General features: G+C 32.6%; 1 protein-coding gene across 1 annotated transcript in view; it reads right to left on the bottom strand.

Annotated features, from left to right (window-relative positions):
- Positions 1-24,666, bottom strand: part of LOC129230423 (sulfhydryl oxidase 1-like) — a 103,027-nt gene extending 78,361 nt beyond the window's left edge. Inside the window, exon 1 of the mRNA XM_054864825.1 lies at positions 24,414-24,666. Coding sequence (XP_054720800.1) covers positions 24,414-24,654 — 241 coding nt within the window. The 5' untranslated portion in view covers positions 24,655-24,666. The remainder of the gene's footprint in view (positions 1-24,413) is intronic.
- Between the last annotated feature and the right edge of the window lie 448 nt (positions 24,667-25,114).

The following is a 25,114-nucleotide window of genomic DNA, read 5'->3' as shown; positions in this document are numbered from 1 at the left end:
ACAACAAATAGTATAACGGCAAAAAACAAATTTTTGATAGAAAGTTCAATTTTAGCAATTAATTTAAAAACGCGAAGAAGTAATAACTTAAGCTTTTATCAGTATTAATTCAAAAACCAATGATTTCTTCTTGAAATCGTGATTACAGTACGCTAATTACTTCGAGATAGTGGAATAAAGGCGAAGGAACTAAGCTTATAAAAGCTTCCTCTTTGCCTGTATGGTTGTTTATTTTACGTAGCATTGGAAGCGTAAAAGGAAATTTCAAGCTATGTAAAATAAACAACATAACAGACACAGAAGCAATCTTAGGAAGTTCATCCTGTGGTTGTAAGATTCAATACTTTGACGTCGAGGAAAAAAGATGCAAAAATATGCGGCAGTGTATAATTGCGCCTCATTAATTTTACTTTTTTTTTTTTTTTTTTTTGAACAGATAATTGGCGAAAAATGCGTAGGGTATTAAAGTACTTAATTTTGTAAAGCAAAAAAAAAAAAAAAAAATTTCTTCATAAAATCAATTTTTCCTGATTTTTCGTTATTTTTTCGAAATTCCCTGATACTTCCCTGACTTTCCCCTGATTAATAACGTTCCATGACTGTTCCCTGATGTCCCTGATCTGTCGCCACCCTGTGTTATTTAACAGCATTTTCGCGTAGATGTTTTTAATGAACCAGAAGTTACCCTGGTTCATCGTCTTCAGTATCGATTGAGACGCATAGTAGTAGATACAAGGGGGGGGGGGGCATGCACCCCCTACCCGCAACAGTACTTGAATGTTTGCTCGAAAAAATAAAAACTTGATCGAAACCGTAAAAATTGCATACAAGGAGGGGGATCATGGGGAGTCATATTCCCTCCCCCATCAAAATCTGCGACCAATACTTTGTAATCTGTTTTGAGGTTCATTGCATTAAAGTACTGAACAAGACTGCTTGAAAAAAAAGCCGGAGCGAAACCACATAATAAAAAACAGTAAATAGTTTTCGAATTCTTTTTTGTTGGGGGGGGGGGGGTATTAACCGTCATTTGTAATATATATATTAAGTTTCATTTATGATATATGTATTTAAAATATGTAGACAGTAAAATAGCTTTTCTTGAGACAATTAGTCTGCGGCGCTGTGTTTAGAAACCAGTATAATGAAACGCAACAAAGAAGTGTCTGACGCTCGATCGCATTTTTTTTTTTTTTTTTTTTTTTTTGCAACAAATTTAATCAACAGCAGTTGATTAAATTTGTTGTATGGTTAAAACTGTATTCAAAGCCGCAGGCATCGCTACAATTGATAAAACCTTTGAGTGTGTAGATGTTTTATTTTATGTCAAGTCTCTGTAGATTATAATTTCTCTCTGTTGTAATTTTTAGACAGTTTCGTTTTTAGCCGTGCTGAGTTTATTTTTAAATGTGCTGTAAATAGTTAATTAGTTTAAATCAGTGTTTTGGATTTAGTAAGATGGATGCGTCGAGTATCATGCAAATTTATAATCTAAGAACGATATGTGTCAAGTACTGTACGAATATTTAATCAACCAGGGGCAAGGACGTAGCTAGGGGGGGGGGTCCATGGGATCCGGATCCTCCCCCCTCCCAAAAGACGACTGTCTGCTTTTTCTCGGTTGTTGCACCTCACGTCAACAAAAATTTTCCAAAGAGAGAAATTTTTATGAACCCTTGTATTTTCCCCTCAAATATTCTCATAATGCGGCAATTTTCCCGCGTCCGAGTCAATTCAGAACACGAGAAAATCGTGCAATAACTGCAGGATCCCAGTTGCCGCCAGTCTTTTGCTGTGGCGCGTACTCCGTCCGAAAACGACGAATTTCCGTTTCTTCCTTCAACCCAGCTAGGTTGTGACCTTGAAATTCGGCCCCTTTCCCGCAGTCCACCAGATTGCCATCGGTAAAGTAAGTGAAAACAAACATTCCTTGTCACTTTCGCTGTACCCCAGTCTCATGGGGGTGGTTTTCTTTCTTTCTTTCTCTTTGGCTCTTTTCCCGTTTGGACTTGATTTCCTAGACACATGCTGCACGAAAGGACAGCCAGAATGAGGTGCATCCCTGGTGAATCAGTAATTGAAATTCCTATTATTTTCTGTTTTAACACACAGTTTTTTTCTACCACACACTTATAGGAAACATATCTTGAACAAAATTGTAATCAGAAGAAAATTAAGTTTACACTAACTAGGTAAGTTAGGGTGTTCCCCTTTAAAGTTTTCTTAACAATACGAGCAATTTTATGCGCTGATATGTTTTCCCATTTAAAAACTAAGTTCAGACAGCAATGAAAAAGAAATTCAACACATTTCGTGTGTTTGAAGATGAGAAAAAATAAACATTAATTATTAATTAATTTATTTTTGCTCTTTATATTTTTGGGATGATTCATTTTATATTTTGATTAATAATCTTATCTAAACTCTTAGTTTATTTTTAACAATAATAGATTATTTATCTCCCCGGAAGCTTACAACTTTTAAACTGTAATCCTGAAAAGTTCTTTTTTTTTTTTTTTTTTTTTTGAACATTTGTGTCTTAGTTTTAGCTCCAGATAACATTGAGAAACTTCTCTCTCCTTTCTGAGAAACAAACTAGATTTTTTACGGATGTTTTTCCACCCAATATTTAAACATGACCATGAAACATATTAAATGTCCAAAAAGAATTTGTGTTTGAAGGTAAAATAAGTGAATAAAAAAAATTTGAAGTTGATGCAACAAAATTACTCGCTGTATCAAAATTTTATGAAGCGAAGAATGAAATTGAAAATTGCTTGAATATTTTACTGTGATCAGTTTAAGAAATTGCAAGTTTGGCCGTATTAACACGTGTAATTTAAAAGTAATTATTTGAAATTCGTACTTTTAAATCTTACTGAATTGTGAGTCAATGGTCCCAAGAGAAGATCGGTTAGTCATTTTTAACTGATGAAAAAATCTTTCTTCGATGTTGTTCCGTTTTTCAAGAAAAGCATATTTGTATTTGCTTCATCGGAATAAATTTTCTGATTATTATTTACTGCCTTTGCACTGAGGAATTATTTAATAAGCATCTATGCATCTATCATTAGTAAATTGCGAAGGTAGCATTAAACGTTAAAAAAAAAAAAAAAAAAAACGGACATGTGCATTTACCTATAAATTACTAGGTGAGAATTTCTGCGTTACAAGCAAATAATAAAAAAAAGGTGATTGCGAGGGAAATTTTCTTGTGTTTTTCACTTCTATGTTAGATATTTTTTTAACTTTTAATTTCTTCAAGTTAAAATTATTTGCTATTTTTTGGAAACACTAAATGACTGCGTCTGTGTAAAGTTGGCTAAGGAAGAACAATTATCAACATTCAACCCATATAAATCTTGATGGTTTTCTTTCAGGTAAGTTTCACAAATAACTAATCACCAGCTTTTGTAGCTGAACTATCAATTCCTTCTAAGTCATCATAGTTGTCTTGTATTTCACAAATATAAATATTTCATCAGAGATGCTTTTGATTTTCAAATCCTCACTGTTATGGGGTGAACTACTTACCCCATAGTGTGGGGACCTGTTATAGCGAAATTTTACGGGGTAAGTGGAGCCCCTCCTCTAAAAGTTTTTAATAATATTTTATTCAAAAATTCTGATTGTAGTATGCACTTGAAGTTAAACTGTACATGAATGTTTAATGATCATAAAAAAATAAATGCTAACCGTGAAACACTTTGAAAAATGCTGCTTAAACTCGCCAAAGAATAATTTTCAGATTTTTTTTTACCAAGTTTTCTGACCTAGAAAAAAAGTTCCACGGAACTCAAATGTATGCAAAACTAATCACTGTGATGAACCATGACATTACCAATGTAAAAAATTATAAAAACCATAAGGTTATTTAACAGTTTTTGGGTGTGACCCACTTACCCAGTGTCCCACTTCCCCCAATCAATCCTACTTTTGAATTTACTTGTTAAATTTTGTTTCAGTATATGTAGATATAATTTACATATTTATAACTGTAATCATTGTTATGTATTTACATTTAAGAGCGATACTTTACGTCCAATATGAACAATTTACGTCCGACACCGAAAATTTACGTCCGACACCAAGCTAAAAATATTTTTTTTAATAATTTTATTCCTTATAATATCATTTGAAAACTGTGTAATATGCTTCAATCATAAGTATACTTTAAAACTATGCTTTTTTTAAAATTAAAATGTAAGCCAATTCAGACTTTTAATAATTTTTAAGTGAACCATCAATTTTACTATTTGTGTTTTTACGTCCGACACCAACTCTTCAAATTTTTTTTAATTTATACTTTAGGGATCTATTTTGAAAAACTAACATGATTTTTTATTCAGTATGGGATGTAGTAAATATCTTATACATATAAAATCTGAGTATCTATCTATCTATCTATCTATCTATGTCCAAGCTTCTTCTCCCGAACGACAGTGAACTGACCATCGAACCAGGTCTCGATGGATTCGTAATCCTCCCGTCTTCATGTTTGGCTATTTAACATAATTCTCCGATAATAATTAGCGGAGATATCAATTAAAAACTATTAATTATGACTCTTAGATTTCAAAATCAAATCCCTATTTTTCGAAGGCTTTCCTCCATTTAAATTATTATTCAGTGCTTCATCTCAACTTTCCGCAACAATACTTTTATTAAAATGTATGTGAGCGTGAAGAAAATCATTGAGATGAAAGATCTGTTGCCATTTTTTTTCTCGAATATGCTCAGGTAAAATTCTTGTTTTTGTTTTGAGGCTTTTCCTGTAATCAGGGTGTTTAAGTTGTTTACTTTTCGATTATTTTGCCGTAATCTGCAGCAAAATTTTGCTGTTTTTTTTTTTTTTTGTTCAAGCCTGATTGTTAAATACGCGTCACATGACATAACTTTCATTTTCGAGGAGGACCGTGCACGTCGTAAAGTAAATGAGTGATTTACAAGTTATTTGAGTTCTTTGAGGGTTTGTACCTGGAAAACGGATTGATGTAATTCTTGTACGACCATGTGGATAGAATCCATCCAAATATTTATCTGAGTGGTATGTTGCATTAATAAACACCCGGGCAACGCCGGGTAGTAGACTATCCAAATATTTATCTGAGTGGTATGTTGCATTAATAAACACCCGGGCAACGCCGGGTAGTAGACTATTTTATGTAAAAAGCGGATTGTTATTGTGCATAAATATTTCCGATATAGTCTATCAGATGTAATTCAGTTTAACGTGAGTAAAGATTATAGTTGATAATGCATATATTTTCCTCTTTTGTGCTGACTGAAAATGTACTCATAACTTGTATCATTGATAACGATTATTAACGTTGATGAGGTGTTTTGGCAAAAATATGTTTTACTGGTGTTTTGCAAACCTTGCTTTACGCGCATTTATTTATTCCTTAAGGGGGTCCGGGACACAAAAATCCTCAAATTTTGCAATTTTTTTTTATAATTTGATAAATTGCTCCGATTTGTTCTGCTTAAGAGGACGTTTGAATCTTGTTTCTACCTTAAATAGAACGAAAGTTATAGTTATTTTTGTTGCATGCATCTAACGAATGTGTACATAACTTTAAAACTTTAAACGCGTTTTTCTCTATGATGCAATTTTTCCCGATTTCTTGCATTCAAACTCTTATAAGTCAGGAACCGATAGAGATAAAGTAATGAAACTTGGAGCATATCTTTTTCAAGCAATTTACTTTAATTTTTATTCGGCGAATTTAAAAAAAACGTTTACTGCAAAAATTATGATTTTTTTAAAAAAAAGTATCTTTGAATTTTTCGAAATTTTTCTTCAAATATTTTTAATTTTTTATTGAATCAATATTTTTAAAATCGCCGAATAAAAATTAAAGCTTAGATATTTGTGCATACTTTTTTGAAAAAAAATTGAAAATTGACCAACAATATTTTGAGTTATAGCAATTTAAAGCAACCCCATTTTTTTTAAAAAAACTAATTAAATTTAAATAAAAAAATAATTTTTTTTCATATTTATGTTATGATTTTGCTTATTAAATAAATGATGAATCAGTTCAAAAAATTTCAAAACTCTAAAGTACATAATAAAAAAATTTTCAAAATGTGTCCCGGACCCCCTTAACGCGTTAGAAACTAGTGTCAGTGTACTACAAAAGCATCAACTGGACTGCTCTTACATTTTTTAGGTAGCCCGTGCAACGCCGGGCACGCAGCTAGTCTTATACATATAAAATCTGAGTATCTATCTATCTATCTATGTCCAAGCTTCTTCTCCCGAACGACAGTGAACTGACCATCGAACCAGGTATCGATGGATTCGTCATCTTCCCGTCTTCATGTTTGGCTATTTAACATAATCCTCCGATAATAATTAGCGGAGATATCAATTAAAAACTATTAATTATGACTCTTAGATTTCAAAATCAAATCCATATTTTTCGAAGGCTTTCCTCCATTCAAATTATTATTCAGTGCTTCAACTCAACTTTCCGGATGAACGCTTTTATTAAAATTTACAGCGTGAAGAAAATCATTGAAAAGAAACATCTGTTGCAATTTTTTTTCTCGAATATAAAGAAATAAAATTAGGCTTTTGTTTTAAGGCTTTTCCTGTAATCAGGGTGTTTAAGTTGTTTACTTTTCGATTATTTTGCCGTAATCTGCAGCAAAATTTTGCTGTTTTTTTTTTTTTTTTTGTTCAAGCCTGATTGTTAAATACGCGTCACATGACATAACTTTCATTTTCGAGGAGGACCGTGCACGTCGTAAAGTAAATGAGTGATTTACAAGTTATTTGAGTTCTTTGAGGGTTTGTACCTGGAAAACGGATTGATGTAATTCTTGTACGACCATGTGGATAGAATCCATCCAAATATTTATCTGAGTGGTATGTTGCATTAATAAACACCCGGGCAACGCCGGGTAGTAGACTATTTTATGTAAAAAGCGGATTGTTATTGTGCATAAATATTTCCGATATAGTCTATCAGATGTAATTCAGTTTAACGTGAGTAAAGATTATAGTTGATAATGCATATATTTTCCCCTTTTGTGCTGACTGAAAATGTACTCATAACTTGTATCATTGATAACGATTATTCGCAACTCCAACGAACTATAGGGGGCACTGCAGTCACTGTCTAATGGCGGAATTGAAAACTAAAACAAACGCATGTGGTAACGAAGAAAATGGTAAAAGTGTTGTGATTTTTGTTCGTATGTATGATTTTTTCGCTTTATTCGTTTGAAAAGATTTTTCAAAGTCTTTTGGTTATTCTGACCCATATAGAAAGAGATTAGAAATCAAAAAGTATTACGAAAGTAAACAATTAATGCAGAACACACAGTAAGTTGTTCTGAAGCAGCCATTTTCACGATGTTGAATTCGGAATTCATAAATTTTTGGTTCGCTTCGAACGGCATTTTCATTTTGTACCGTTTTTTCTATACATTAGTACATATTAAGTTCAGTTTCGTGACATTTCCGGCATTTGTTGACATTTTTGTCACATAGTGCACATACGTGGCAGACTGTCAAGAGTAACGTTTAACACTAGATAATTTATTTCTATGACTATATGATTGGATATCCAAAGAAATCATGCATTTAATTCATTCGTCATGGAAATGATTTACCCGATATGCGAAATCTTGTCAAGATACATTATTCTTTCACATAATTTTAAAACCATACCCCTATAAACAGATTTTTGGCGAACTTTTATTTTTTATTGTTCAAATTCTTAACGTTCTTTCTGGATTTTTCAATCTGTTCTGCGATAAATATTTTCAAGAAAATTTATTTGCATACTGTCTATTTCAGTAGGATACTGTAGTAACAAAGGTTATTTAAATCATTTATGCAGAATTAGGTTAAGTAAAAGTGTCCAGTCAATGTTGTTAAGTTCGTTTTTTTTTTCATCGAATTGAAAAACTGATATTTATTCAAATTCACTCAGAACAAAATAAATAAAATGTGTACTCAAAGTTTATATATGGTGGTAGTTTTCTTTTCAGTTGATTGACCATTATTTCTTTTTACTTATCGAATTCTGTAATCTTACTATCATTTTATTCCACTCATGATAAAAATTAAAAATGGTTTAACTAAAAACGCGAAAACTCGCCAAGGCTACTTTGCTTGCACAATACTAAAACTACTATAACCCTAAACAAATTTGGCGAAACCTTTCAGCTGAGAATAAAAGGAATAAAGTAAATTCTTTCTCGGTTAAACATTTTTCATTTTGTTCTACGATAATAAATTCAAGAAAATATTTTGCATACTGTCCATTCCAACTAAATGCTGCTGTAAAATATGATTAGTTTAATTAATTTAAGATTAAAAAAAACTCATATTCTTACAAATTCATACAAAACAATAAAAAATTTTACCTGGTATAACGTTATCCAATTTTGTTAATCCAGAGTTTTCTTTTTTATGCTTCCACCATTTAATACTTTTTTGAAAGAAATAATGAAAACTAACATCATTTTGATAAGCTCGAGAATACTACTAAGGGACGAATTAATTTCTGTAGCTGAAAGCAAACTAAGACACATCGATTGCGTTAATAAATACTCAGAACAAACTGACCGCGTTTACGTCAACAGACACACGTGATGCGCAAAGTGGCAATGTTTTAGGTGCAGACGCAGTTTTATAAATCACCGCAAGGTAGCGTATTCGAGCGCTGGAGTTCCGAATTAACGTTGATGAGGTGTTTTGGCAAAAATATGTTTTACTGGTGTTTTGCAAACCTTGCTTTACGCGCATTTATTTATTCCTTAACGCGTTAGAAACTAGTGTCAGTGTACTACAAAAGCATCAACTGGACTGCTCTTACATTTTTTAGGTAGCCCGTGCAACGCCGGGCACGCAGCTAGTCTTATACATATAAAATCTGAGTATCTATCTATCTATCTATCTATGTCCAAGCTTCTTCTCCCGAACGACAGTGAACTGACCATCGAACCAGGTACCGATGGATTCGTCATCTTCCCGTCTTCATGTTTGGCTATTTAACATAATCCTCCGATAATAATTAGCGGAGATATCAATTAAAAACTATTAATTATGACTCTTAGATTTCAAAATCAAATCCCTATTTTTCGAAGGCTTTCCTCCATTCAAATTATTATTCAGTGCTTCATCTCAACTTTCCGCAACAACGCTTTTATTAAAATGTATAGCGGTGAAGAAAATCATTGAGATGAAAGATCTGTTGCCATTTTTTTTCTCGAATAAGAACAGGTAAAACTCTTGTTTTTGTTTTGAGGCTTTTCCTGTAATCACAGGGGATTTAAAATGTTTACTTTTTGGGAGTTTTCCGCAATCTGCCGCAAAATTTCGCTGGCCTTTTTTTTTTTTTGGTTCAAGTCTGAGTGTTGAACTCAGACTTGACATAACTTATATTTTCGAGGTGGACCGTGCAAAGCCGGGCGACGCAGCTAGTCTTATACATATAAAATCTGAGTATCTATCTATCTATCTATGTCCAAGCTTCTTCTCCCGAACGACAGTGAACTGACCATCGAACCAGGTATCGATGGATTCGTCATCTTCCTGTCTTCATGTTTGGCTATTTAACATAATCCTCCGATAATAATTAGCGGAGATATCAATTAAAAATTATTAATTATGACTCTTAGATTTCAAAATAAAATCCATATTTTTCGAAGGCTTTCCTCCATTCAAATTATTATTCAGTGCTTCAACTCAACTTTCCGGATGAACGCTTTTATTAAAATTTACAGCGTGAAGAAAATCATTGAGATGAAAGATCTGTTGCCATTTCTTTTTCTCGAATATAAAGAAATAAAATTATGCTTTTGTTTTAAGGCTTTTCCTGTAATCAGGGTGTTTAAGTTGTTTACTTTTCGATTATTTTGCCGTAATCTGCAGCAAAATTTTTCTGTTTTTTTTTTTGCTCAAGCCTGATTGTTAAATACGCGTCACATGACATAACTTTCATTTTCGAGGAGGACCGTGCATGTCGTAAAGTAAATGAGTGATTTACATGCAGTTTATTTTTAGTTACCTAACCTTAGTTAAACCTTGCTTTACGCGCATTTATTTATTCCTTAACACGTTAGAAACTACTGTCAGTGTACTACAAAAGCATCAACTGGACTGCTCTTACATTTTTTAGGTAGCCTGTGCAACGCCGGGCACGCAGCTAGTCTTGTAAATAAATTTGATCATTTTGGAACAGTTTATACTTGTTAAATGGAATTAAAACGGAGAAATTTTTCTTCATTTCTTACGTCCGACACCATGGAATTGCCCAAAAGACTGATTTGTACAGCAGTTGTTTTCTATCGGCAAAATAAACAGAACTCATGTTTGGTGGTGAGATAGGTGGGTGCGATGTCTCCTCTTGATCTTTTAAATGAAGCATCAAATTGAAAACGGAAAATCGTCAATAATGTTCAAATCATTCATGACCTTATAAAAAACATTCATAAAAAGCAATCATTTGCATTTTTCCCAAAATGTTGTTAAAATAAAAATACATAGATGCTTAATTTCATTCATTATACATTCCATTACTCGACAGGTAAAAGATCTCTCAGGTATTCGTTTGGCTTGACAAAAAATAAAACCCCTAGTGCAGTTTTGCATCGAAGAGAGCTCAAGTGTCTCCATCTGGTGACTCAGCATCAAAATTTCCTGTGCCAGTCACATCCACGTCTTAATAGTAGCATTTGAAAGATTAGATGCTATATCGGTGGTTCACAGTAGGTCAGAAATATTAAATCATCTAATGAAGCTCCATTAGAAAGAAAAAAAAATACCATAACGGATCCTAAGATAGCTTTTTTTACCAATTCGTTGCAAAATAATAATAATAATAATAACGATAAAAAAAAAAAAATTGCAATACGCCTTTTTTTAAAAAAAATGATTGCAGCAAAGGAAGTCTCCGTCCATGAAAGAGTAAATAGTTTGTACAAGTTTTTTAATGATGGTTAGAAATGATAATTAGAAAACGGATAAAATTAGAAATTTCATCTAATTTCGTATTGTCAAAAGAATGTTATAAACGTAGATAAATAAAGAACTAGTTCAAGCTTTTTAAATGAAACCTTGCTAATATTTTCGTCGAGCGGGTGGTTGAATTTTGCCAGAAATCTTGTTCAAATCAAACAGGGTGGCGGAATTACATTATATAGCATTCAAACAGTTATACATTCGACTCGATAGATATAGATTTCTTTACTTTTTCAAATAAAATGACTTGTACATATTTTGTTGAAATATATTACAAAGCTTTTATATTTTATTAAATTATTACCTGCATTTTCCAAGTAATCCCTAGAACAGTTTTCGTTTTCTGATTTTCTTTTATTGTGAACTTTTTATTAATAGAGGAATTATATCACTCATTTTCAAACCATCAGAACAGAGGAAGCTTATATGATGGAATTTTTCTATCCATGTTTGGAAACTTAGTACGGGATAACTTTTGGTTTAATGTTAATTTTATAAACTGACAATAATTTCTACGCCACTTAAAATAAAATTTGTTAACAAATTGCTCTATCAATTTCAATTATTTAATTAATTTTAGTTAATTATCATATTTTAATAATTAGTTTTAATTGAATTTATTTTTTAAATGTAAATATGAGCTACTAATTTTGCTTAGCATGCCTCCTCTTTTGAAGTTCGTGCAACCTTGGACCCCCCCTCCCCCCTTAACAAAGTTCGAGCTACGTGCCTGCTAAGACACTATTTTGGGCAGTTGAAAATAATCTGCAGCATTTATTATTATATTTATTTCAAGTTTTCATAAAATACACAAGTCCCTTGTAAAGGTTGGTTGAATAAATATTAAAATAGCGCAAGAGCCTTTGAGGGCTATACTGCGCCAAACCCTTGTAAACATAGGCGGATTTAGGACTGAGTTCCTGGGGGAGCAGGACTTTTTTTTGGAGCAACATTTTTAATTGCCCCCCCCCCCTCTCCCACGTTTCTGTCTGTTTTCTGTGATGCATAAGGCCATTCTTTACTTTTTTATGCGTCATTTTCATTACTGTGTGTAATCATGCTGTCCTTTTTGAATTGACCTCAAAAGAGCGGGTATTAAGAGAGTGACGCAGGGCTCCCTTTTAAGTGGGATACGTATAGAATATCTCCAATTTTCGGGGGCCCGTGGGTTACTCCCCCGGAGGAAATTATATAAAATGGATATAAAATTCTGCATTTTGATGTCTTGTAAGGGTTAATTGGAAATAATAGGCAAATATTTTTTTTTTAAGTTTCATGCTATGAAAGTGTTTTGTGATGCAAGTTAATACTTTAAAAGAAATGAGATTTAGAGAATAGGTATCAAGAGAGTAACATACTACCCATTTGAACAATTCTTAATTTATACACTTGATAAGAAATAAAATTGAAGCACACTTTGCTTAGGAGTTTCAAAGACTTGTCTAGTTATTTTCAAGGTTTGGTTGGTTAGATTGGGTTTCTGGCTCAAGGGCCCTAGTAGGCTATACTGTGCCAAATCTTTTCAGGGATTTTAGAACCTATCAATAATTTGCACTTTCCAGTCTCTGAAATTGAGTAGTAGATTATACAGTTGTACAGTAATGTTCTTTGTATAAGGCTATTTTAAATTTAAAAGAAAAAATTATTTTTTTTTAATTTCTCAACGCAACTTTTTTTAAAATTATAAGTAGTACAGAAAACGAAAAGGAATAGGGGTAATGTATCATTTTTTCCCCGGGCTAAACAGATTAACAATGTGCAGTAAAAGTAAGATAAAAGCAATCAATACAAAAGGATTTCCAAAATTCTGCATTCAGGATTAAATTAACAGCAAGATATGAAGCATGTGAGTCACAAAAATTTATTTCAAGTAATATGTTGCAAACGCGAGAACCATGATTTTTACATTTTTGATGCAGGATGTAGCAAGGAGCTGAATTTGACACATTATGGCATTCCTCCCCCTACAATTTGTTAGAAATTTTAAAATTTAAGGTTTGTAACCACACGTTTCCAAATATTCAAGGTTTTCAAGTACTTGAAAATGAAATTAGTTCTTCAAGCACTTTCCATTTTTTTAAGGAACGAATCACAATTTTTTGGGAGTTAGGGGCCCACTTCAAAGCAGGGGACATAAGTTATAGCTTGTTTATCTTATAGGCAAATCCAGCCCTGCATGTAATTCACTCTTACCTGCAGATTTTTGTTTGATTTTTTGTAATTGTAACGAAAATTCGTCAGTTTTTACAGTTAAAGGATTTTTACGATGTTACCAATCTGTGTAAGGTTTTTATCGGTTTTTATCAAATTTCAGCAAATTTTTCCAAAACTTTTGATGACTGAATTACTCAGCTTTCAATAATGACAATAACTGTCTAATTTAGACTTAAATGATTATGACTTACCTTAATTCTTAAACAGTATTTAGAAAGTAAGGAAAATGGTACTTTCCCTCTAAGTAAAAAGATTCAATTAATCAGAACGTTCAGATAACTGAAGTTTATTCAGTTTGCGATAGTACTTATTTTTCTTTCTCAAAAAAAAAAAAAAAAAAGACAAGCCGAAAATTTTCCAAGCGCATGAAGTACAGTTCTAACTATTAGTTTCATATATAAAAAAATTTTTCTTTAAAAAGATAAAGAAAACACATTTATAAAAACATTTCATCAGGTAATAATGCGATCTTACAAGAGTTGTGCTACGGCGTTAACTGTTACTTTTGATAGTATTCTGCTGTACAAAAACCTTTTAGCTCTGTACTTCTTTTGCAATAGCATACATTTCAAATCAGCCAATTTCATTTGAACGTGTGAATCCAGAAGGTTCTTTAAAATCTTTCGTCTGTAACAACTCAAAACATCTAGTTTTTGAAATCACGCAAATTGAAAACAAACATTCTGAAAAGAGGGAAAACAAATCGTAACGAGTAGATTGTTCTGTTAGCGCAAATTGGGGAGGGGGGAGGGAGGGTCCCAGCAGCTGAATGCATAGCTCGTTTAGCCTATATTTTCATTCATACTTGCCCAAATGGTTTTCAGTCCGAAATAGTGAATTTATACCAATTTTCAGTACCCCAGTGACAGCTGTACTACTTGTATTTAACGTTCGTTTTTTTTTTCTTTTTCTTTTCTCCCTTCAGAAAAGGACATTCGCTATTCTCTTCCTTTTAATTAAACTATTCAAAAAAGAAAAAAACATGATTTGTTTTGTTATAATATTTTGGAAGATAAGTTGTTACTATATAAACTCCTACCAAAACTGGAGGGCATTGCCCCTTTGCTCCCCCCCCCCTATAAATCCACCCATGCTCTTCTGAACTATTCAAAAACAAAAAAATAATGATTTTTTTTTTTTTTTAAATTTTTGGAAGATGTGTTGTTACTACATACTCTGACCCCCCATAAATCCGCCCATGCTTGTAAAGGTCAAGACTCAAATTTTCCAACTGGGCAGCGGCCACGAGACCCGAAAAAACTTAGTGGCCACTACGGTCACAGAATTTTAATGTATAAAGTGGGGAGGGGTGCAGTTTTCACTACTTTCATAAAAATACTAAATCTGTGAAAACAATTATTCAATACATATTTGTTTAAGTATGTAAAATTTAAGCTAAAAAAGGGTTTTTGATTTTTTTTTTCAAAAAATGAATAAATAAATATATTAGTATGTATATGAAAAGTTGGCATTAAACTGCATTTTAGATCAATGTTTTAGTTTATAGCAAAGCTTCCAAAGCAATAAGAATCAAATACAATTGTGCAGATAATAATTCATTTTTCATGAAAGAAATTTAAAAAAAAAAAATTAATTTGAATTTCGACCTTTTGAATTCAAATTATGTTTTTCGCAATCACGAGTGTGTGTGTGTATGTAGGCGTGTGTGTTTATGTGTGAGTAGGGGGGGGTGTTTATGTCTGTGTGCAGGTATGAGTGTGTGTCGTTGTGTGTATGAGTGCTTGTGTGTGTGGGGGGGGGGGGAATGTGTATGTGTGTGTAGGCATATGTGTTTGTGTCTGTGTGCAGGCATGAGAGTGTGTAGGTGTGTGTGTAACTGTAGGTATCTGTATGCATGTGTGTGTATGTGTTTGTAGGTGTATGTATGTGTGTTTGTGTGTACGTACATATAAGTGTACGATATTGACGCAACCTGGAGACGGTTTTGGCTAGAGGAGCAGCATCACGAGAAATGAAAAACTGAGCATTGTGAGAATTTAAAAAACATGATTTACTGCACATTTTATGTTTTGTTCAATAGTTTGTATTAAGGTGAAAATCCAATTCTGTTTTTGCAAACTTAGGCAACTAATAATCTAATCTATTTCCGTCTTGCAAATAACAAAACACTGTGTCTACGCGAAAAATTCATGATTGTAAATAAATTTTTGAATTTGATACATAAAAGTAGCAATAAATTCAAAATCCTTAAAAAACTACAATTTAGATGAAATCAAGAGCGCCCATATGGGGGGGAAAGTGGGGGCTCAAGACCCCCCCCCCCCAGAAATAAGCACTTCCTTGATTTAGTACTTTTTTCTTTGCAAAAATGTAAAACCATTTCTACCCCACCCATTAATGAATAAGTTATTAAAAATGTCAAATTTTAATAGCTCTAATCTGTACCAAAATCGGCTTCTATGGGGAAAATATCCTGCTAAACCATGAGGAAGTTATTTGAGCCCCCCCCCCCACCTTAAAATATTGCATATGGGCAACTATGGATGAAATAGTCAGTTTTAAGCACATTAGCCTCCAAAGCAACAAGGACGTAGCCAAGGGGGGGGGGTCCATGGGGTCCGGACCCCCCCCCCCTTCCCGAAAGACCACTGTCTGCTTTTTCTCGGTTGTTGCACCTCACGACAACAAAAATTTTCCAAAGAGAGAAATTTTATGAAACCCGGTATTTTCCCCTTAAATATTCCCATTTATCGACAATTTTCCCGCGTCCGAGTCAATCAAGAACACGAGAACCTCGTGAAATAACTACGGGTTCCCAGTTGCCGCCGGTCTCTTCCTGTGTCGCGAAGAATCCGTCCGAAAACGACGAATTTCCAATTCAAACCAACTGGGTTGTGACCTTGAAATTCGGCCCCTCTCCCTCAGCCCACCACATTGCCATCGGCAAAGTAATTGAAAACAAACATTTCCCAGGCTCATTGGAGTGGTTTTCTTTCTTTCTTTTCGTTTTGACTCTTTTCCCGTTTGGACATAATTTCCTAGACACATGCTGCACGAAGGACAGCCAGAGTGAGGTGCATCCCTGGTGAATTAGTAATTGAAATTCCTATTATTTTCTGTTTTAACACACAGTTTTTTTTCTACCACGCGCTTATAGGAAACATATCTTAAACAAAATTGTAATCAGAAGAAAATTAAGTGTACATAAACTAGGTAAGTTGTAGTGTTTCCTTTTAAAGTTTTCTTAACAATACGAGCAATTTATGTGTTAATATGTTTTCCCATTTAAAAACGAAGTTCCGACAGCAACGAAAAAAAAATTCTACACATTTCGTGTGATTGAGGATGAGAAAAAATAAATATTAATTATTAATTTATTTTTGAACTTTATATTTTTGGTATGATTTATTTCAGATTCATTTTATATTTTGATTAATAATCTTATATAAACTTTTAGTTTATTTTTAACAATAATAGATTACTTATCTCCCCGGAAGCTTACAACTTTTAAACTGTAATCCTGAAAAGTTCGTTTTTTTTTTTGAACATAAGTGAATAAATAAATTTGAAGTTGATGCAACGAAATTACTTTTCGCTGTATCAAAATTTTATAAAGCGAAGAATGAAATTGAAAATTACTTGAATATTTTACTGTAATCAGTTTATGAAATTGCAAGTTCGGCCATATTAACACATGTAATTTAAAAGTAATTATTAGAAATTCGTACTTTTAAATCTTACTGAAATGTGAGTCTATGGTCCCAAGAGAAGAGCAGCTAGACATTTTTAACTGAAGAAAAAAATATTTCTTCGATGTTGTTCCGTTTTTCAAGAAAAGCATATTTGTATTTGTTTCATTGGAATAAATTTTCTGATTAGTATTTACCGCCTTTTTACTGAGGAATTATTTAATAAGCGTCTATGCATCCATCATTAGTAAATTGCGAAGATAGTATTAAACGTATCAAAAAACAACATGTGCATTTAACTATAAAATTACTAGGTGAAAGTTTCTGCTATTTACTGCGCATATAATTAAAAAAAGGTAAATGCGAGGTACATTTTCTTGTGTTTTCACGTCTATATTAGATTTTTTTTCAACTCTTAATTTCTTCAAGTTAAAATTATTTGCTATTTCTTGCAATAGAATATCTTTTACTAACATCACATAAAAGAAAGAAAAAAAAAAAGTCAATACCTACGTTATAAAATATGATATGCTTTCGAGAATACATGATGATTACAAAATCGCTCCTAGAATGGAAGTTATACCAATTTGAAAATGAAAGAATCAGAAGTGTTATTATTGTTAGATGAATTTTGGAAGGTAGATTTAAATCATTACTGGATTTTTAACCACAATCATTCTAAGATTTTTTTACAAAAGATTGTCTTTAGGCTTTTGAACATCAGATGAATGTTGAGCAAAAAATTTACAAACTGAGGCTATAAGAAACCTATAAGTTTTGATTTCAAAAATTGGCTAGCTTTATGCATATTACATATTGTTGAAAATGTATCTAATTTAATGCTACTGTATTATCACAATCGCAAACGGGACGAAGATTACCTTAATGATCAAAATTTGACGTTTGACTCCAAATCATGAAATTTTCGAGTCGAACACTTGCATACTGCTAATAAAGACAGTAAAGTAACCAGGTTATAATCAAATATTGACACGATAATTCGTAATAGAGTATATTGCCATTTACCCTGTAATTGTTTACAATTATATTTTTAATTTGAAAAAGACTGATTTGTACAGAAGTTTTTTTGTATTGGCAGAATAAACTTAACTCGTGTTTGGTGGCGAGATAGGTGGGTGCGATGCCTCCTCTTGATCTTTTAAATGAAACATCAAATTGAAAACATCAGAGGAAAATTGCCAATAATGTTTAAATCATTCATGACCTTATAAAAAACATTTATAAAAAGCAATCATTTGCATTTTTTCCAAAATGTTGTTAAAATAAAAATACATAGATGCTTAATTTCATTCACCATACATTCCATTACTCGACAGGCAAAAGATCTCTCAGGTAATCGTTTGGCTTGACAAAATTAAACCCCTAGTGCAGTTTCGCACCGAAGAGAGCTCAAGTGTCTCCATCTGGTGGAAACTCGGCATCGAAATTTCCTGTGCAGTCACATCCGCGCCTTAATGGTAGCATTTGAAAGACTAGATGCCATATCGGTGGTTCGCACTAGATCCGAAAAGGCTAAAGCCTCTAACGAAGCCCCATTAGAAAGAAAAAAAAATACCATAACGGATCCTAAGATAGCTTATTTTACCAATTCGTTTTGCAAAAAAATAATAATAACGATTTAAAAAAACGGCAATACGCATTTTTTTTTAATGATTGCATCAAAGGAAGTCTCCACCCATCAAAGAGTTAATAGTTTGTTCAAGTTTTTAAATGATGGTTAGAAATGATAATTAGAAAACGGATAAAATTAGAAACTTCATTCAATTTCATATAATCAAAAGAATGTTATAAAGTAGATAAATAAAGAACTAGTTCAAGCTTTTTAAATGAAACCTTGCTAATATTTTCGTCGAGAGGGTGGTTGAATTTTGCCAGGAATCTTGTTCAAATCGGACAGGGTGGCGGAATTACGTTATATTGCATTCATAGTTATACATTCGACTCGATAGATATAGATTTCTTTATTTTTTTCAAATAAAATGACTTGTACATATTTTGTTTAAATATATTACAAAGCTTTAATATTTTATTAAACTATTATCTGCTTTTTCCAAGTAATCCATAGAACAGTTTTCGTTTTCCGATTTTCTTTTATTGTGAACTTTTTATTAATAGGAATTATATCACTCATTTTCAAAGCATCAGAACAGAGGAATTTTATGTGATGGAATTTTTCTATCCATGTATGAAAACTTAGTATGGGAAAACTTTTAGTTTAATGTTAATTTTATAAACTGACAATAATTTTTTTGCCACTTAATGTAAAATTTTTGTTAAATATTTTTTAAATAAATGCTCTATCAATTTCAATTATTTAATTAATTTTAGTTAATTATCATATTTTAATAATTAGTTTTAATTGGATTTATTTTTTAACGTAAATATGAGCTACTAATTTTGCTTTAGCATGCCTCCTCTTTTGAAGTTCATGAAACCTTGGACTCCCCCCCCCCTTAACAAAGTTCTAGCTATGTGCCTGAAAGCAATGAAGATAAGATAATATTCTAAAGATAAAATGTTGCATTTTTCAAGAATATTCTAAAGATGAAATTTTGCATTTTTCAAGACATTAGAAATTATCTGAAAAAAAAATGGCATTTTGCATAATTTTCAACTGGTTGCACTCCAATAAACATCCAATTCTGTTTATGAAAACGTAGGCACTTATAGAGTTAGCGTACCAACATCTTGGGAATGACCAAACATAGCGACTACGCCAAAAACTAAGATAATAAATTTCAGAATTTGTTGCAAAAAATAATTTAAAAATAAAAATCTTCATGAGACTACACTTTAGTTCAAAAGTTTTTAGCATTTTTTCGTCCAAAGAAATCAGGATATAAAGTGAAGTTGTAAATATAAAATTTTTCATTTCTCAAGAAAATTATTTTAAACAAAAAGAAACGATTTGCTGCATATTTTAAGTGGTTTTCATTAATTTACAGTTAAATAAACCATCCAATTCTGCCTTGTTTTTAAAAAAATTGTCACTAAAGCAACTTATCTACTTTGATCTTCTGAATGACCAAATGTGGCGACTACATTTCTAGCTGAAATGCTGAAGCATCTATCGCTTTTTCCATCAAAAAATGATCTAGAAACGATCTTTGCCAAGTTGTATTTCTTTTTTTTTCTTTCTTTCTTTTTGTTCTTTGGTAAAGTTATCTGCAGGCCGCTGAAAAATCTGGGACACGACACATGTCTCATAGTTTCTTCTACTGGGGCTATCATAATACATCAGCTATCTGGATGGTTGCATCGATTCCTGCCAAGAAAAAGAGCTGAGGAAACGTGACCCTTGAGGCACTTTTTTAGTCTGAATAAATAAGGAGAACCATAAAAAGAGAGAAATCTGCTACAAATCCTCATTAGAATTAGGACAACAGCCCTCCAAAATTTCTAGTACAATCTTGACAAGTTCCCAGAAAATCCTTGAGTGAGGAAAAAAGTCGTTAAAAATTCCCATCTGAGTCCCTAACAGAAGTCCCCAACAGTCCCTAAAATTAAGAATGAAGACAATAGTCTTCAAAAGCTTTCCATTAGAAAAAGCGCTGCCATATTATATCTTCCTGGGGGAGGGTGGATAGGGGTATAACAGTCCTTACATGCATGCATAATATTATACTAGGATTGGTAACATTGCTTAACAATAAGGATTCTGAAAGTATTTTGAGCCCTCCCCTCGTTACGATTCTCATTCTGATCATTAAACAGAATTATGAATTATTTGACCCAATAGTAGGTTTTTCTGACAATGCAGGTATGGATGAAAAAATATATAGTCGAGTCCCGATTTACACGAAAGATGCGTTCCAAGACTCCTCGCGTAAGTCGAGATTTCGCGTTGTGGAAAAATGTATGCATAAACATTTTTTAGAACCATACCAAATTTTTTAGACATTTGTACACCCTTCAAACTGCTTTAAAGCATTCCTCAACTATACATTACAGTTTCACAGAAAAAGAACTCAACTTTAACTGTATTTAAAAAATAAAAAAGCTGTTTTATTCAACATAAAATAGTTAAAATGTGCAAAAAGAATGATTGATGAAATAACACGGTACGTACAGTTTGAAGTAATAATAAAATGCTGCACTATATTAGTACTGTACAGTTGATACAGTAATAATATTTTATGAGTTAAAAATGAAGATGATGAAGATTTATGATACATAATCAGATCTATATTTTTTATTAAATACATTTTAAAATACGGTTGCTTCACCTTTTCTTTTATAACGTTTCCATTTATGGCAACAAGTCTCTCTTCCCAATCTCTTTAATCCACAATGCAAGAGCAGCTTCCATTTTCATATACTTTACTCAGATTCTGAAAGCTTTAACATTGAAACTAAGTTCTGAACTTATACGGATATAATTTTGTTTTGACTTTTAACTGTACGTATGGAAGGTTCACTCATACTTATTGCGTTGCTACCGTCAAAATTGGTAGTTGTCCAAGCATATCGATAATCTTAATCTTCTTTTTATTGTCAGAAGCTTTATTTTTTCTCCCCTCTGCATAAACTTTAGATGAAACAGCTCACTAAGGGGCCATTATATTTCATCAACTTTAATGTTTAGAATGAAAAAAAAGAAAGATGCTGAGCGGTTTTTTAGGGTCAGGTGGGGTGAAATGGGGCGGATTTTGTCTATTTTTTTAAATGATGCCATTTGCAAACCCATAAACTTTTTTTTGTACTTTTTTAAAAATTTCTTCTTTACGTCTGGTTCTTTGCCTTTAATTTAAGCTGCTTCTCATTGAAATTTGTTGTCATTGACAATCTGAAAATTGCAATTAAAGTATCTGACCCATTCCACCCCACGGTGGGGTGAAATGGGTTTTGATGGGGTGAAATGGGTCATTGCAATAGAAACATACAATAACTAAGAAATTATTACCAAAACACGTACAATAGCTGAGAGAAATTGTTTCCAAAGAACCATTTATTTATTTTAACATATTCAACACCAAAATATTTTGAATTAAAACTCAAAAATATAATGTCCGCAACAATCGAATTCTGCTCATTCAATGTCTTCAGAATTGGACATCTAGAAACAATGTCTGTATCTTCCTACTCAGGAAAGATGTAGTATTTGCCTGAGTTGGCTTTTTGTAGAAAATTTACGCTGTTGTAATCTTGGTCATTAACTTTGTGTCAAGTGATCAACAAACTCTTTTGATGATTTCTTGCCCGTGTATTGGACAAGAACCCACTTCCCAGGTGTTGGTTCTTGCATAAGTAACTCAGACATTTCTTCATCCAAGAGTTGGGTTTCATTCGGTTGCTGCTTTTTAGAAGGTATCCAGGCTCTTGCTTTCGTGAGCAATTCTTGCTTTCTCTTACATAAGTGGCATGCCGATCTTTTTTCAAAATTCCTGGCTCACTCAATGCCAAGAGTGCCACAATTGCATTTTTCAGAATTAGTCTTTATAAATACCTTAGCAACAATGATTGTATCTTTCTAACAAATGGGGAATCGCACTTTGTAGAGCTGAAGCAATACATTTTTCTTCTTCACTTAGCGTTGTACGTCTAACCAACCTTTTCGACTTAATGCGCCGGAGACCCATCTCCTCGATGTTTTTCTTGGCATATTATATTTCCTTGCAGCTGCAGGAATTGCTAAATCATCTTCAACTTAAAATTAGTGCAGCCTCTAAATCATAGTCTGAATTTTTCTTTTCCCTTTTTCTTACATACACCCCAGGCATTTTCATTGAATAAATAAAAAATTAGAATTAGGAAAGAGTAGGTAGGTAATAGGTTGTAAATATGGATGGCAAGTTTAGCTTTTGAATTCTACACATTAATAATACATACTTTATTTTTGCTACATGTAAAAATCTTCTAAATTTCCATTTAAGACCTATTTATGGATTTTGAAAGTCAATATACATTCATTATGAATTAAAATTCGCTAAGCCTAACTATGCCCCATTTCACCCCACCACATGAAAATAGCAACAAAAAAAGAAAGAATTGATACTTTTTCTACCTGTTTTTTGCAAATTGTAGATGAAAGTCTGTTCTAACTGATAACACTTGAGAATTTCAATTGAAAAAAAATGTATAGCACGATTTTAAGAAGTTTGTCAGGCTTCCTAAAAATTCACATGTGACTTGAGAAACAAAATGTCAGTGTAGTGCTCCCAGCAATTTACACAGAAACTTTTAAAAATTCAGAATTGTAGCCAAAAAGCCGCTTATGACTTGTGCAAAGTTTGAGAAAAATTCAGCCAGACCAAAAAATTTTATAAATAAAAATGCACAGCATGACCCATTTCACCCATGACCCATTTCACCCCACCTGACCCTATGCACTAACAACGAGATGCCTGAGACTAGTTTGATGTGGGAACTTTCAATGGTCAGTGTGATACTAATGGGATGTAATAACATTCACAAAATATATATTTAGTCAATAACGAAGCCGATACTTCCTTCTAAAGAAATTCATGTTGTGGACGAGGAATTCGCTCACGTCAACTCTAAAATTCGTTACTCGTGGAAAATTCGCGTTATAGCCATTTTGCATAAGTTGAAACGCGTTGTAGCAGGAGTCGACTGTATGCCAATATTGGGAATACTAATCTTTGTAAAAGCTCTTTTGCTTTAGTTTGTGATTAACTAGGTGAAAATATTTCAAGTGTTTCCTTGCCTACTGCAAGGAACTATTATCGTTAAATTGACATAAAAAAAAGTCATGAGATGCACACATCAGCTTGTTTTAATCTAACTGTAAACTATAGCATTTAATAGATTTCAAACTTTGCTTGCCATTTCAAATGTCATAAATGAAATTTAGCTTGACCTTCCTATATCAAAGCTTCAATGACTTTACTGCCTGCTCTGACAGCCCTTTATTAGATTTATAATGTACCTAATTAGATCCAAAAGATTGAAATTGAGGATCTCAAGAATGAATTGGATTATTTCAGTTTACATTTCTGAATGGTGCAAAAAAGGGAGAGGGGACAACAACAGAGGAGAAAATGTGTGTGTGTGTGTTGTTGGAGGGGAGGGAAAGGATCAGATATGAGCATAAGCGAAATTAATAGGAGGAAGCTAGGGCAAAATGTAGCTGAAAGCCACTCCCCTGCATCCCCCCCCCTCAATTTTACGACTGGGCAACACTGCACAAATGATTACAATGCACAAACTCACTTTGCCTAATCATTAGTAGTAACTTTTCTAAAAATATTTAACGTGTAATCGAACAGTTTTTAAAAACAATAAGTTGCATACGTTACTATTTGAGACATTATGTAATGTATTTTATAATGAACGCAACCATATCGGTCAACATAAATGTTTTTTTTTCTTTAAATAGTGTTTGAATTGCAATAAAATAAACAAACAAATAAATAATAGGCCGACAAACAGTGCAATAAAAATTAGGTTAGTTTAAACTTAGCACTGTGAAAGTTTAATTTGATATGCAATTTAAAATTACTGTCCACAGTTATTTTCAAAAATATTTAAAAATAAATCTTCTTTAAGAAATTTTTAATATTAACCAATAAAAAAAATCTTACTTTTAGTATCCTTGGCAAATTCTTTCCAGGTTGGAGCATATCTTATACAATGCCCGCACCAATTGTTATAGAATTCAATTATCCATGCATTGCTTTTCCCTAAAACTATGCGTTCAAAATTCGTACCATCTAATTCCCACAAGGGATCTTCCGGACTATAAAGAGATATTGCTGAGCCGAGAGCGATAAATAATAGGAAAATAAAATAGAAAATTAGTGTGCAGAAATGTAAAAATTTCATTTTAAAACACTGAGCCAGCCGTAACACAGCCAACTACCAGCGCCAGCGGTGTCAGGCGGAGAACTGTCTACAAATCTACAAATCTAGTTTTTTGTTTATACTCACAAGTGTTGCCATGCGTGTTTCACAAAAGAAAGAGCAAGTATAAAACGTGTGATCAATATCTCCGGTAATCATCTGTTTAGGAGCTACTAGAGTCCCTATATAGGGACTCTAGGAGCTACGGTGCCACACACTGATACACACTTTTTAAAACTTATTTCCCCCTCCTTTTTGCAACCGGGGAGGGGGGGGGTACAAATTGGCTTCTGAAATGATACCTTATAATTTAAATAGGGAATAAAACCTAATTTAAACGGAATTTAAGAGCCTTTAATTCAAATATTTAAAACTTTTTAGAATAGAAATGATCCTTTCAAGATTCGTCAAGAAAGTTACGGATACGACGGATACAGATCTT

Source organism: Uloborus diversus, chromosome 1 (assembly GCF_026930045.1).
Source record: "Uloborus diversus isolate 005 chromosome 1, Udiv.v.3.1, whole genome shotgun sequence".
NCBI classification, from domain to species: domain Eukaryota; kingdom Metazoa; phylum Arthropoda; class Arachnida; order Araneae; family Uloboridae; genus Uloborus; species Uloborus diversus.
The sequence above is the reverse complement of the archived record's forward strand: the minus strand, read 5'-3'. Positions and strand labels throughout refer to the sequence as shown.